This window comes from Anastrepha obliqua, chromosome 4 (assembly GCF_027943255.1).
Source record: "Anastrepha obliqua isolate idAnaObli1 chromosome 4, idAnaObli1_1.0, whole genome shotgun sequence".
NCBI classification, from domain to species: Eukaryota; Metazoa; Arthropoda; class Insecta; order Diptera; family Tephritidae; genus Anastrepha; species Anastrepha obliqua.
Window position 1 is genome coordinate 102,965,221 of NC_072895.1, and position 15,986 is coordinate 102,981,206.

General features: G+C 34.7%; 2 protein-coding genes across 10 annotated transcripts in view; one reads left to right on the forward strand and one right to left on the reverse strand.

The window, feature by feature from the left end:
• Window position 1: 1 nt before the first annotated feature.
• On the reverse strand, window positions 2-719 carry LOC129245193 (dynein light chain roadblock-type 2). 3 transcript variants are annotated; one of them, XM_054883223.1, is made up of 2 exons: window positions 475-719; window positions 2-382 (listed from the first exon to the last, which is right to left on the reverse strand). In XM_054883223.1, the coding sequence occupies exon 2, from the start codon at window positions 326-328 to the stop codon at window positions 2-4; it is 327 nt and encodes a 108-aa protein (XP_054739198.1). In that variant the 5' UTR covers window positions 329-382; window positions 475-719. The 3 variants fall into 3 exon arrangements, with proteins under 3 accessions (XP_054739198.1, XP_054739197.1, XP_054739196.1); XM_054883222.1 differs by having other exon boundaries at window positions 2-391; XM_054883221.1 differs by lacking the exon at window positions 475-719 and having other exon boundaries at window positions 2-316; window positions 377-455.
• Window positions 720-3,728: 3,009 nt separating this feature from the next.
• The window catches only part of LOC129243858 (dystrobrevin beta), a 31,948-nt gene continuing 19,690 nt past the window's right edge, over window positions 3,729-15,986 (forward strand). For 2 of the 7 annotated variants that reach the window (XM_054881241.1, XM_054881242.1), the window contains exons 1-5: window positions 3,735-3,982; window positions 6,252-6,686; window positions 6,749-6,834; window positions 7,717-8,525; window positions 8,619-9,258. In XM_054881241.1, the coding sequence (XP_054737216.1) occupies window positions 6,352-6,686; window positions 6,749-6,834; window positions 7,717-8,525; window positions 8,619-9,258 (1,870 nt within the window). In that variant the 5' untranslated portion in view covers window positions 3,735-3,982; window positions 6,252-6,351. Of the gene's footprint in view, window positions 3,983-6,033; window positions 6,128-6,251; window positions 6,687-6,748; window positions 6,835-7,716; window positions 8,526-8,618; window positions 9,259-12,430; window positions 12,521-12,931; window positions 12,977-15,986 lie in introns of those variants that run through there. The other 5 variants (XM_054881236.1, XM_054881239.1, XM_054881237.1 and 2 more) reach the window with 5 other exon arrangements.

The following is a 15,986-nucleotide window of genomic DNA, read 5'->3' on the forward strand; positions in this document are numbered from 1 at the left end:
TTCATAATTGTATTCGGTCTTGCGCATTTTGCACAACCATTACAGTAATCTTTTCATCTGGTGTTATAAGAACTTCATTGGCTTTGGTGCGCACTCGCAGCATTAAAAGCTCATTCTCAGGATCAATTTTCTGTAAGCCTAATTGCACTTTTTCCTTCAACACCTCGTACAGACCGGCAAACTCAATGGCTGATTGCTGTTCCATCGTTGTCTTTACCGGGTTTCCATTTTTGTTTAAGATTATAATATCCACTACATCCGGTTTTAGTTCAATTTGCCGAAAAACCTCTTCCACATAGGAGCGTGTACGTTTCACCTGAATTAACATTGGAAAATTAAATCGCGCTACCTCGGCATGTTATTGAGAATGTAGTACCTGCTCCTGAATTGGCTGCATTATCAAAAGCAATAGCACAATAGAAAAGTGAAGTTATGAAATTATTATAAAAATATGTATGTTTTTGAAATGCTTACTAGTAAAAGCCTTGTATGCTCTGTGACTGCAATGAGTATAGAAATTCGTATCCATGGAATTTGCGGTGTTTAATAACTCAGTTTCAGATTTGTCAAACCAATATAGGTCACTAGGTACCGGAATGTTTGAATACCTACGTATTTTGTATTGTTTTTTTTTTTTGACATGGTAACAGTTGTACATGCATACATACGTATAAAAAGGACATACATAATTGGTTAATTATGTATGTAGGTATGTGAAGTAAGTGTAGTTTGGTCGATTGATTACGTATTTATGTATATGCATTTCATACGGTTCACATACGCTGAACCGGTAAAGCTAGGAAATTGCGAATAAAATTCGGATCAATATATGTATCTACTTTTGTTGTTTCCTTATTACTCAATAATAGTCTGCGAACTATCGCGATTGTTGTTGTAACAACATAAACATTCCCTCTTAACATTTGCGGAATGGTGCTGAATTTACAGTTCTTGACCCGATAAAAGTCTGGGTTGTTCCGGCAGATAACCGACTGTCGCGCCTATCATCTTCCGGGTATTGATTACCGTTTAGCTTATTTGCAAACAAATTCAAGTCTGTTTAATGTAAAATGTGGCGATCTACTTTGGCGGCAATATAAAAATCCAATAATATAAGGGATAAAAATTCCTTTTTACAATATCAACAGCTTAAGGGGGGGGGGGGGGGGGGGGGTCGTTTGGGGGGGGGGGGGGGGGGGGGGTAACGTTAATTCATGGAAAAAAAGGCACATTTTTATGATTTTTTTTTGATGACACAGTTAAAATTTATTCGTCAAATCTTTTACTACATAAAACTATAGCATTTGAAGTATATTTTGTGAAATTTTCATCCAAAAATATTTAAAAATACGGCAATGGCAGAAATTATTCGGACGCATCTCAAAAAAGTAGTTTTGCGGTGCCCCTCATAACTCGGTTTTAAATCATCTGAAATCAAAAAACCAAAGTTATTTCGTTAGATAATCGTTTTCTCCGGGTAACGCCGAAAGGGTTTTTTGAAATTAAAATTTTTTCGATTTTTGGGAACACGTTAAAGTCAAAAACACGATTTTCGCGTAAAAAATCGGTGAATTAGTTACCGTAAAAACAAAAGTATCAACAAATTCGAAAACAACTCTTCGGCGTTACCTTGTAAAACATCTACAGAAAAAGTGTTCAAAATTTCAAAAGGATCGGTGCAGTAGTTTGAAAGTTATGAGGGGCACCGACTTTGAAAACGTAAGTTGTGGGAACAACGCTTTAAAGTACAAATGGCGCGCGGTTGAGCCAGGTAGGTAGTAACACTTACATGGCTGCATCTTTGTAAGTTTTGCTCCGATTCATCTAAAATTTTCACAGAATATTCTTGAAAGGTTCTTCATTTAATAAACCAAATAAAAAAAAAATGCACAAAAAAAAATTTAAAAACGTTACCCCCCCCTTAAGAAGCAAAATCTTGTTCAATTAATGATAAGAGCGTCCATTAATAAATTGATTACAAAGATATTGGCAAGGCAAAATCCACCCAAGTGGTAACACTACCCCCAATACGAATTCATAATAGGTGTTATTACTAGATTACTGATTTAGTATTCTGAATGTGAAAGTGATCTGTAAATGTTGTTTTAGTGTCACCACCTTGTGTACATTGGCCTTGAGTAGTACGAAAAGAAAACTTATACATATTATTGTTTTAAATTGTTTAAATTGGGTGTTTTGAATGTCAAATTTAAATCAACAACAGACGAAAAAAAACTGATAATTTTGACATTCAAATCGCCGGAAAGTAAAAAAGGGTGCTTTGAATGCCAAATTTCAATCAATAACAAATAAACAACAGATCATTTTTACACTCAAATGGCCAGAAAAAGCAAAACAAAACAAAAAACCAAAAAAAAAAAAAAGGTTGTCTGTAAAGTCGGTTTACTGACGATAGTTTAACGTGATAACGTCATAAGAAAATACTGATTGAATGGTTGCATTTTTCAAAAGAAAATTTTAATTTTATTTGTTTGATAGATATTTTGTATGGATATAGAGAATGAGGTAACATTAACATAACATAACATAACATAACATAACATAACATAACATAACATAACATAACATAACATAACATAACATAACATAACATAACATAACATAACATAACATAACATAACATAACATAACATAACATAACATAACATAACATAACATAACATAACATAACATAACATAACATAACATAACATAACATAACATAACATAACATAACATAACATAACATAACATAACATAACATAACATAACATAACATAACATAACATAACATAACATAACATAACATAACATAACATAACATTACATAACATAACATAACATAACATAACATAACATAACATAACATAACATAACATAACATAACATAACATAACATAACATAACATAACATAACATAACATAACATATCATAACATAGCATGCTGTTCAAGCAAGCAGGTATTATTAACAAACTTGGTTTTATTTTAAATTCTTTAAGTAAATCAAATTAATAATAATCAATAAGAAGGCATATGCAAATACAAATACGTGAATTTATATTATATATGTACATATGCGCATATACATACACATATACGCTCACTTAAGTAGGAGAGAGCAAGATGTCGAACGTTGCCGTTCGTTTGCTTTGTTTGCTTTGTCGTTCGTTCCGCGCTTTCGCTTGCAGTTCATTCAAGGTAACGGCAATGAGCAAGGTAACGACAAATGAGCAAGGTAACACTAATGAGCAAGGTAACACTAATGAGCAAGGTAACGACACATTTTTTCGTGCGTGCAGCCTGTTAAATCGAATTATAAGACGTTATCACGTCAAAAAAACTAGTCAGCCATTCTAATAACTTCTCCTTAAGCGAATTCGCTTTAGATTTGACGTTTTTTGTTTTATTTTTACAGAGATGATAAACGAGTTATCGATGATTTTGAATAACCAGTAGGTATCGTCTTTAAAAAATACTGTTTCCGTGATTAATGAATTACTTAACTTTTGTGCGGTAAAAACTTCGCAACAATATTATGGTACTCACATTCATACATGAATATAGATTATATCTATTTTAACATTATTTAAAATTTCTTTCTTTCTATTTATTTTTAATAAACAGCAATCAGGGTGGCTTACACTTCACACTTTCTCTCGTACACTCCTATACAACTCAGCCGAATACAGTCGATGGCATTTTCATAGTTATATCGCGCTTTCATATGCTTTCATTGTGGCCAAGCTGAATGATTTGAGTTGAGACATATTTGAGGTGTGGGCAGACAGTTTTGTTGCTGTTTAATATTATTTATCAAGTGATTTGGAACGCATATTTTTCAAACTACACATAGCTAACAAGACATAAAACGAAAAGATATGTTAATTTAGTAAAAGGCTGTGAAAACAGTGCAGTAAAGTGAAATGAAAACGATTGTGTGCCGCAGTGAAGTACCATTGGTGATAGAAATTTGCAGAAAGGTAAGCACAACAGAAGCGGCTAGCGTCGTGAAAGTGGTCCAGTGGAGTGCAAAATTGTGCACAAGTTAGGAGTTGGAAGGCTATAAATACACTTCGTAATTGTCTTTGTTATTGAGTTGGAAGATATTAAAAATCGATGCGCATAGAATACGCTTCAATGAAGAAATTAAGTTGTAGCTGGTAAGCTTATGAGAGGAGCACATACAATTGCTATGAACGCCTCATAATTAGTTCACCGTCCGCGAAACCTCATTCATAAAGCGAAAACTCTACCTACCGGTCTGCAGAAGGCATTCGGTGAAAAAGGGATACTGTAACTGCGCATGATTAGATTTTGCTGCCACTAACATTTTACCTATTCCATATACATAGTAGATATTGCTACTGACAGCAACTGTAAAATAATTTGGTGTATCATAATCTTTTGAAGACAAAAATCAGTGTGCACACCACTGCTCCAGTTGAGTTGCTTTTCAATGGATTAAGAGTAATTGGCTGTTGGCCCGAATCATTCCGACAGATATGTTTTATTTTTGCGGGTTTCTGGGTCAGAAATTTGTGTTGTGTATTTGAAGTTAAAGAAAATCGTAATAACATATAAAGACAGTAAAATAAAAGTAAAAATAGGGATTAAGTGAAGTCAAGGCAGTAAGTTGTAAAAGGTAAAACAAACAAAAAAAACCATAGAAGCACGGTGTGGCTTCTGTATAAATTACAACTTTTGTGCTAGAAATATTTAATATAAGGTAACTATTAAATTTTAAAGCTATTGCTTTGAGTGTGGCTATACATACCTATGTACATGCATATGTATTAAGATTGATATGTAGGTATGTGTTCATCCAAAAAACCAAATTCAAACAGGATTATAAAATTTTATCATTCAAAACGAATTTAGCCGATGACGCTTACTTATTTGTTTTGCATAAACACCTGACAAGTTAAGGTCGCAGTGATCCAGCAATATACTCGTATAAGTGCACAAAAACAATAAACTGTAAATGTGTACTGGAATTTTTATATTAAATAACTTTTAGTAAATCATGTGTAGATAATTAGACAAAAAGAAGGGCTTAGACTTATTACGAGTTTGTCGCCAATTACGTTGTATAAAATTATATATCAAGAAAAAAGAATAATCCACTAGTGATTAGGCAGTCTCAAGCATCGAAGCGCCGCATAGCATCGCTGCGTTGCGCATCGCAACAGCCTCACAGAGAGATCTCTGTTTGTAAACAGTTTAGCTTGCCGCTGTCGCCGTAATTAGAGGAAATGATGTCACCAAGCTATTTAGACTTTTCGCCCATGCTAAACATTCCCCTCGTCACTATTTTGTCGTGCTTCTGCTATTTTTCGGGTGATCAATATTTTGAATTTTTTTTTTTGGTGTATTTGTGTTATATTTTGTACGTATGTATTTTTTTCGTGTTACTTTTCGTGTGATGAATAATTTTTGAACACACGGCACATCAGCGCAACATGAAGTTTTGAAATCAGCAGACGCCTACATGCCGACTCGCGAAGATGTGCATACATAAGTATGCTATGCATAGTGGAATGCATGTTCTACCCATAAAATATTAGATATGGGGTAAACTTTTACGCCATGCGTCGGCGGTTTTACCTTCATGGCGTCAACAAAAAAAAAAAACCAAATTCTTAGAAAAAAGTTTTATATATTATATTATATAATTATAATAAATTAATAAATTATTATTATTATTATTATTTTATATTACCAATTGCATAGTTTAAATGTATTTCAACGAATAGAAATATAAAAATGTAAATGCATATGCATACTTAGAAATAAATATTAGTGCGCTTTGTATTGAAATATAATATGAAACTGGCTTGTGCTTCTCTTACACAAGTTTAATATTGATAGCAGTTGCCTACCGGTGTACATATTCTGTTTGAATATGATTTATATTTTTCCATTAGCAACTACCTTGACCACAATGCTTTTTCTATGAACAATATTTCTTATTGTCTACTTTCTAATGCAATTTACCCGTTTATAAATGCCATAAATCAATACTTTTCCATAGAGACATCGGCGCATTTGAATATCAGTGGGTGGATGTTAAAGCATTCGAACAGTTTTAGGGCTGCAGCTATGAGCGAACTAAGATAGGACAATGAGTACGTTGTGTATTTATTTATTGTATAAGCTATTTATGGTTATTTCTTATATGTATCTAAAACTATATGCATATCATCAGTAAACTTTCGAAATCATTTCTCTTTTATTATTTTCTAATTCTAGAGTTTGCGCACCACTGAAAAGATCGTAAAAGCAATCCAGCCATTCAATATCGAGTAATATTTCTTCATACAAGTCTTCATATTTTTGTGCATTTCCCAAAATGGAACTGGAGTCAAGCATTGCTATTCTGCAGGATTTGCGTTTGCATACATTCGACTCGATACGTTTTGCATCTTACCGCACGGCCTCCAAATTGCGTTACATACAAAAGTCGACAAATTTACACTTGGTCGATATTTGGAATGTAATCGAAGCATTCCGTGAGAACGGTTTGAACACATTAGAACCGCAAAGTGAAGTGAGTGTGGCACGACTAGAGACGCTCGTCTCATCACTCTATCATAACCTCAATAAACGTCTTCCCACGGCTCAGCAAGTGCCCGTCGATTCGAAGGCTGGACTCTTACTCAATTGGCTATTAGCGGCGTATACAAGGTGAGTAAGAAAGGGTGGTTTTAATAGCAATTGACAACTTCTTTGATTTTTTATTTTTGCAGTGACAATTCTGGCAAAATTCGTGTATTCTCAATCAAGGTGGCCTTGGCAACTATGTGCTCTGGCAAACTGGTGGATAAATTGAGATGTGAGTTTATCGTTTTAGTTAATAAAAGAAAGTGGCCAAAAATAAAAGGAAACCAAGTTTGCAATTTAATTTTAATTATTTTGAGAATATAATTTTTTTAATTTTATTTAAGGGGTCCCGGTGGTCTGGAGCTCGAAAAATTAGGGTATTTTCAGGAATGTTTTGTTTTCAATAAAAAAATGAAAAACGATATTCGAGTTTTTTAAACTTTTTATTTAACTTCTCTTACATACAAAAATAAAAAAATATATATTTTTTTAATTTTAATAATTTAAAAAATTGTGCTGAACTTGACCCTCCCGAAAAATTGGACCTGGACGGTGTTGTCCATTTTGGCTCTTCTATTTATCTGAAACACTAAAACCAAAAAACTTATTAATCAGTATTGCAGGGTTTTAAATTTGACACTCTAAAAATCAGTTTTTTAATTACAAAAAAAAAAAACGAAATAATTGAAATAATAATACGATTCTAACACGGGCGACAGCCATTGATGTTGTGAACAACATATTAAAATTTCAGACGGTCCGGTTAAATAGTTTTTTTTTTTTCATTTCGAGATAAATGAGTTTAAAGTTTGATGTACATGAGCGCGCGGACCGCTCTCTGCCCAATTAATGGGCTGTAGAAGCTATAATATTGGGAATTTCCGCATGAAAAAATCACAGTATATTGTTAAGATGCAATACTTTCGAAATATCGAAAAAACAAAAAATCGATTTTTTGAAATTTCTAGACCACCGGGTCCCCTTAAGTTATTTTAATTAAATTTTAAAATATTAATATGTTTGGTTTCTTTTTTCTTTGAAATCCTTTTGGATTTGAAGTAATTTCTCAATATCCCCATTTAGTCAAGCCTTTTATTAATATTCTCTCCTCTAGATATCTTTTCGCAAATATCTGACGGCGCCGGTCAGTTGGTGCCTTGGAAATTAGGCGAATTTTTGCGCGAAGTGCTGGCATTGCCTGCAGCTGTTTATGAATCTCCAACATTCCACTATAAAGACGGGCTGGAGGAGGAAATATTTCCAGCTGAGAATAAGGTCACAGTGAACGATTTCATGGCAACACTTATGTCTGAACCGGGCCCATCGTGCCTTGTTTGGTTGCCGCTGTTGCATCGTTTGGCCACTGTTGAGACAATTGTGCATCCGACAATCTGTTCGGTATGTCATAAGGAGAACTTTACGGGATTTCGTTATCGTTGTCAGCGGTGCCACGCCTACCAATTATGTCAAGAGTGTTTTTGGCACGGCAAGACATCACTGAACCATCAGAATGACCACGAAGTCAAAGAATATTCGAGTTATAAATCGCCCAGTAAGCAGATCGGCCATTCGTTGCGGAAGAGCTTCCGATGTGTGCCCGAGAAGACGACACAAGTGTTGCCACGATTCCCTGAGCATCCCGAAAAGACACTGAATCTCTCCCATATTGTACCGCCATCGCCATTGCCGTCGCACAATGGTTTCACCGATCCGCCGTTACTGCATGGCGGCGGGCCAGGTGGCGCACATAGTGGTGGTCTGTTGTATGATCGCTCCAGTACGTTAGATTCACGTGCTACTGGACGCAGTCTCGACAGTGCCACCGGTGCTAGTATGTCACGCATGGCCACCGCTTCGGCAAACGATGAAGAACATCGCTTAATTGCACGCTATGCCGCACGTCTTGCCCAAGAGAATCGCGCCGTGAGTTGTGAATATAGTTTTTAAAAATTAATCATCTGTGTTTTTTATGAAATAAATGAGTAATATTTTTATTTCTCTTCTTGCCTATTTCAGCCAGTCAATGCTGGCAATGCAGAAAATGCGAGCCCCATTGGTTCGGATAATTCGCGTGCGCAACGCGAACTAATTGCTCAACTTGAAGCTAAAAATAAGGAGATTATGCGCGAAATAGCCAGACTGCGCCGTCAACAGGAAGTTGAGCAAATCACACCGGAGAATCCAGCGTTAATAAACGAGTTGCGTGCATTGCGTCAACGCAAAGGTGAGCTCGAGGGCCATTTGGGTGCCTTGCAGGATTCACGACGTCAACTAATGGAACAATTGGAAGGCTTGATGCGCATGCTAAAAAACCAACAAACAACCTCACCACGTTCCACACCCAATTCCAGTCCACGTTCGGGCAAATCACCACCCATGCCGGGTGGCGGCGGCTTAGGAGGAGTGGGTGCAGTAGGTGGTGGCGCTAATTCCCTTAATGTTGCAGCAATGCACTCCCAACAGGGCCAACCATCGCCGCACTCTTTAATGGGTGGCGGCGGTGGCGGTCGCCCAACGCAGCAGCAACTACTGCAGGCACAACAGACTGGGGCGCTTCAAGCGGCACAACAACAGTCCTTCAATACAAGTCAACTGGAACAATTGAATCAAATAAGCAATGAAGTGCGTTCCGCATTTACAGGCAATACGAGCTCAAGTAAGTGCGCAATGAAAACGTAAAGCGATTAGATATGATTTTTTATGACATTACAACACATACCGTGTGTTGTGGTAATTGTGGATAGGAAAAGTGTTGAATTTTGTAAAAACCGTAAATATCCAAAAGTGTACATAAGCCAAACAAAAAATTAATCCCAGATGATATCTAATCTTTAAAGATGGGAAGTTTGGAAATTACATACGCTTTTGCGCGGTACTTTTGGATTATTCTAGTAATATTTAAGAGACAAATAGAATTTTTATAATTAATTAATTAATGCGTATCGTTTAGTGAGCGTTGGATACCCTTGGGTTAGTTATAAGGATAGATTCATGTAGATATCTGTTACGTGCTCTGAGTGAGTACTAAATTATTAATGCGTATTTACTCAAAAAATCTTTGGTTCAGTCCGGTTAGGTTAGGTTTCTGATTTGCCAGTCTAAAGTCGAATGCCAGCAAATTTACGGTTATGCAAGTTATAAGCTTGGTAATTAGAAGCAATGATGAAGAAGTTAGTTAACTAAACTAGTATTTTCAATACTTAGCTGGTGCCACACTCCACACCTCGTAATCATCCTCTGGGCGCTTTTTTTGATGACTATGAAGTTTTGATCATCAGAAAACCTAGATTATGTGAGAGTTATAGTAAATAAGGAAGTCGATTTAACTGCATATTTCGGATTGCATTTTTTTTATAAGAAAACAGGGAAATCAGTTTTTTATTCAAAATCCCGTTTTTTTTTACTTGAATAAAAAATTAAAAAAAAAACATATAGTTTAAAAAATTATATCGAATTCGAAAAATACATAAGTATGGATAGAATTTTTTCCCATATGTACAGTGCGTAACTATAGTACTGGTACTTATTGAAAGGTTTTTACAATTCATTTCTTTCTTATTTTATTTTAATTTTCTCTTTTATGAATATATAATTATAGTTCATCCTACTACAAAAACAATAGAAATACATTTTCAAGCGAATCTCAGATGCAACGATTGAGGCAAATTCACTACAAATTCAACATATTTTAAGTGGTTTAAGTGTTGAGAGTATTTGGGTGATTAAAGAGTTTTCTCGTATTTTTTCAAATAGGCGTATTTAATATTGGAAAAGTTTTCAGTGAATTTTCGAAAGTGTTGGTCGAAAAAAAATATTTTCTGTAAAGGGGATATGTATTTATTTCTGAATAATAATACTACATTATGTACACATTTATATGTATAACTGATGCGTACACCGTCTGTTGGGTGCCTAGTCGAGCCCCTACTCCGATTTGTGGTGTGCGTCTTGATGTTGGAGACACCTAAAGTTGTATGCCGCCTCCGAACGGCTTTCGGGTTTTTGTGAGAAGATTTTTCATGGCAGAAATATACTCCGAGGTTTGCGTTTGCATGCAGATGGACGACAGCAATTAAAAAAAAATTAAGTTTATTTAGTGTTTCATGTCCACAGTTGGTTGTGAAACCCACAAACCGAATCGAATAATAGTGATACATTTTGAATTTTTCTCCATTTTTTTTACCTCTTCAAAAAATTAAAAAAAAAAATCAATGCCCATCAATGCTGACAAAAAAACATCAAAACTTAGTTTTTACCTCTTCAAAAAATTACAAAAAAAAAAACGATGCCCATGATCAATTCTGGAAACCTTTCTAGCTGCAAAAAAAATCAAAAACCAACCTCCTTATCACTTTGTATAGGCTTTATTATCAATCAAACTGATTGAATGTGAAAAATGGGTACAAAAAATTTGACCGTTTGGTTTTTATTTAATTTTTTGATTTCGGCTCGGACCACGAAATTAATAATCCCATGTTTTAGTGACGCATATTTCCAAATATACTGCCAAGTAAACAATTTAATATTTTTGTTAATAAATAAGTGTGATTTTGTACAAGGTGGCGCAATGACCTTATCGGAAAATGTATAATTTTTTCAAATGGCGTCGTACATTAATCATATTTGACACTAGTGAACTAGCCAGCTGCAGATAACAAACAAACAAGCGATGCAGCACATGAAAGTCGAAACAAAAATTTCTGAAACATCACTGAAAATCATTTCGTAAGAAAGTTATTCAAAAACAAAATAGGGTGATTAATTTTACGCCACCTTGTAGTTGATGTGAGGTATTAACTCAATAAAAGCAAATTAATCCTGTAACGCACAAAAATATTTCAGAGAATTTATTTTTAAAGTCAATTATTTTAGCTACGGTTTTTCTTTGCGTTTGGTGTTCTTAGCGTTGATAGCGCTCACGTTGCTACCAAAAAACAAAACCAATTCGAACTAATTATGAATGAGAATTGCAAAGCTATTGTCAGTGAAGTGTGAGAAACCATCGGAAACGCAAGAAAAATTACTAAGTGCATTTTTGTGTTTTTTTTTTTTAGTAGTTTTTTTAACCCTTAACGGCCGAAAGACCTCGCTACGGGGACATAGTACTTATGCGATAGAAAACGAAAGGCCCCAATACGGGGGCATGAAAAGAATTCAGTTTTCATTTCAATTATTTTTAATGGCTGTAGTTTTCTTTAACAAATAGGGCAACTCTGTTCCTGGTTTGTTAATGATATAAAATTATAAATCAAGTAAATAGGTATATTGAATTCATATCAAAATAAATTAGTTTAAATGTCATTTCATTCTTATACACGCTTTCGAATTTCACCTAATTTTCCGTCGTCTTATGTGCGAGTATTACAAAAAAAGCTCTCGGCCGTTAAGGGTTAATGGTCTTAGAAATTTCATAATTCTTCTATGGGTTCAACTAAACTAAAAATGTCAGTAGTTCTTTATCAGTCAGGAGAAAAAATTATAAATTATATTATAAGCATTTTTAAAATAATCTCTCCTCACTTGTCGGCGGAGTTTCACTTCGCAGCAGTTCAGTGTTGTGAATTCGAATATTTAATTGTCTCTCTTGCTTTAATTGTCTGTCTTGCTATTAACATTTTTAGTAGTAGGCGTTTAACGCTTTGAATGTGCAAATTACTGTGCTTAGCAAATGTTTACTATTTAATTGAATTGCGTAAATTGTGTAGTATTTGATATTCACATTTGTGTTTTATCACCCCTTATCTACTACCTATGTATGCATGCATATGTGTATATGTGTGTGTTTATGATAATCATTCAACTAACCAACCAACGACGGCGATTTGTAGCCTTCCCGCATAATCCAATTGCTGAGATAAATGATGCTGCTGATAATATAACATCCGCGCTTTCGAATCTGGTAAACGATTTGAATGCAGGTAAATGCCACACACACACACTCACACGCATCTCTCAATACTGGACTGTGACCCAAGCACATTTGTATGCGTGTAAATGAAATCGAGTCACTTCATATGATTGCTGCTGCTGCCGCTTTCTCATGTCGCTAATAAACACATTTATTCTGCCGAGTCGCTACCTTATCAACAATGTCATAACTAATACTCGTCAAATATGTCATATGTACATAGGTACATACATTCATACAGTATATAAATAAATGACATGCAATGCTTTCATTAAAATAGCGCGCTTCGCTACGATCCACACTAAGTATGTATGCCAGTTCATTTCACTTGCTAAAGTTTCTGTACTTCTCGAAAAAAATATACTTCTATGCACTTTATACTTGTGTGCTTTTGGTGTTAAATAGTTACACACTTTTTCAGGGCCAACACCGATTCCCTTGCAACCTCGCTTTATAATGCCGCTTGGTAAGTTGTATAGTTGTACGTAATTAATGAACTTTGGCAATGAGTTGGATGCAACGAACAAAAAAAAAAAAAAAAAAAATAATAATAATAACTAATTGAAAAAAAATGTTGCGTAGGTTCTTTTAAAGAAAATTTCAATAATTATTAAAGTATAATTAATATATGAACAGGGTGTGATTAGCATTTCGAGCGACGCACAGTGGGATGATTTTGGCTATAAATGCGTAGCAAATGAAATTATGGAGAGATTAAATAACGTATAGACCTTAGGATGCATCACTTACCATACAAAAACAAAAAAAAAACGGTACTCTTTTCCAAAGGGAATTTCAAAATGTCATATTTTTAGACTTCTGCCAAAATATTTCGAAAAAATTTGAAAATACATTTTGGCACAAAAGTACCGGGAATTGTTCAATAAAACGCAAAATAATTGTTTAATCATCAAAATTTATTTTGTCGCCTTCAGAATAGGCTCCATTCGTAGCAATACTCATATGCCAACGATTAGTCCACTCATCAAAGCACCTTTTAAACGCGTTTGAAGAGATTTTCTTCAGCTCCTTCAGCGAATTCTTTTTAATGACCTCTATCGACTCAAAGCGGCGTCTGCGAAGTGGCAATTTAAGTTTTGGGAAAAGGAAAACGTCACAGGGGGCTAAATCCGGTGAATACGGCGGTTGTTCGATGATATTAGTCGAGTTTTTGGTCAAAAAAGTGTTCACAATATAAGCCTTGTGAAATGGTGCGTTATCGTGGTGCAAGATCCATGGGTTTTCTTTCCACAAATTAGGCCGTTTCCTATTCTCCATTCCTCTCAAACGTCGTATAACTTCCAAATAATATTCTTTATTTACCGTAGAACCATTTGGAATGACTTCCGAGTGCACAACACCATAATATCAAAGAAAACGAGTAGTATGACTTTCACTTTTGACCGACTTTGACGTGGTTTTTTTGGGTCTCCGCTCGTGTGGGTAGCGCCATTCAGCTGCTTGTTAACTGGTTTGCATGTCAAACTCTAATTTGAATTACTCTATTTGTATCTTAATTTTTGTTATAATTCTGTTCTGAGGTAGTTGACTATGACTGATCCTTCGATTTGCTATTACTTCATTGCAGGTCCCTTTGTCATTAAAATTTTTTCTTACTTTTTAGTTCGATTAGCAATAAAAGCGTGTTTTTTAGTTTTTTTAAGCTATATTTTATTTTCTACTTTTTAGTTCGATTAGCAATAAAAGCGTGTTTTTTAGTTTTTTTAAACTATTTTTTATTTTTAGTATATGTAGGTGTTTACGAGTAATATTCTATTACACAACCGCACACTAAATACTAACCTCAATGGTGGTGTGGAAACTAAAAATTCCCAATTTTTGTTTAAAAAAATACCCAATTCATGTTTCTACCGGTATGGCAATATTGGCAAATGTTATAAAAAATGCACATTTTTCAGTGCTCTCACGAGAAAAAGAGTTTCCCATTTAGTCATCTATGTTGTGTGTTCCGAGTCGATCAGATTTTTAGAAGCCAGTGAAAATTAAGCTCAAAGATTCCGTTACAGTCATTCATACATACAACCCGAGCTAATAAAAGTGTGTTAAAAAAATAAAATATTAATCCTGGCAATCCTAATAAGGATAATGGAAAATTTATCTCATATGTCTCACACTGCACTCGTTCTTCGTGACTATTTCGCCAAAAATTCCACGCATATCGTTCCGCAACCACCGTATTCGCCTGATTTGGCTCCGTGTGACTTCTGGCTATTCCCAAAACTCAAGAGACCACTACCGGAAATGGACTATTTGGCATGTTTCGGGGACTGGAAAACTCGTTGGCATAAGTGTATTTCATCGAGAGGGCATTATTTTGAAGGGGATGAAATTGATTTACAAGAATAAATGACGATTTTTCATTTTACAACCAAATTCACCTTACTTTTTGCCCACAGGTAAAAAAAGAAAATATTAATTCTGGCAATCCCAATAAGGATAATGGAAAATTTTTATCAAATTATTGCATTGTCATCGGTCCTTGATAGGTGTGCAAAATTTCAAGTCGATCAGATGTTTAGAAGCCAGTGAAAATTAAGCTCAAAGATTCCGTTACATACATACATACATACATACATACATACATACAACCCGTCCTAATAAAAGTGTGTTAAAAACAATCGCCATAGGCTTTCTGCAACATTTTCAACGATTCGGCACACGAAATCCCGTTCAAAACACAAAATTTAAGACAAATTCTTTATTCGATATTTTTATACATAGTGAAAATTGCAGCGCACACTTGACTGATATAATTAAATGCCAAAAGCAAACTAATTGACAGATGACGCTCAAACTCTGCGACACTATACATAGAGGACAGTTGTACCAACATTCCAGCAAAAAAAATTTAGACATATGTGTAACGCGCGTTTTTTCAATGAACAATTCTCGATATTTTTTTGACAGTATGTACTTCAAAAAATCGATTTTTTTGTAAACAAAATATTTACATATATATTTGTTTTTAAAATATTTTTTTAAGAGCTTCACAACTTAAAATGATAATATACCAAACAAAAATATTAGACTTCTACGTCTCGCCAAACCTTAGCGTAAAGATGAAGCAGCGGGTATAAATAATTATATTTTGGTAGCGCCGCAAAAGAGCGGCCAAAAATTATATTTGTTTGTGAAAACAGTGAGTTATACCAGTTTGATGAGGCATAACCCTACGCGCTACCGGGAAATCTTGCTCGATAACTTTGTTCTTGCTTTCTTATGCAAATTTTTCCAAAAATTGGAATTGTTGTTCTGGCGTTAAACGATTCATGCTGACTTGCCAAACCTTATTGAGCAGAAATATCAACACAGCTTGGCATTTTCAGCTGTCAAACCATAGAGCTGATATCAATAGTTCTCATGCAGCTAAAAAACACCCTTTATAACACCCTATCAAACAATAGAAAAAGAAAGAAATGATTTAAAGGGTCGGATAAAAATATTTAAAAATTCGA

Coding starts and splice junctions, on each gene's coding strand:
- LOC129245193 (XM_054883221.1), bottom strand. CDS start 397: ATGCAGCCAATTCAGGAGCAG. Junction 317..376: donor TGCAGCCAATTCAGGAGCAG/GTACTACATTCT, acceptor ATGTTAATTCAG/GTGAAACGTACACGCTCCTA.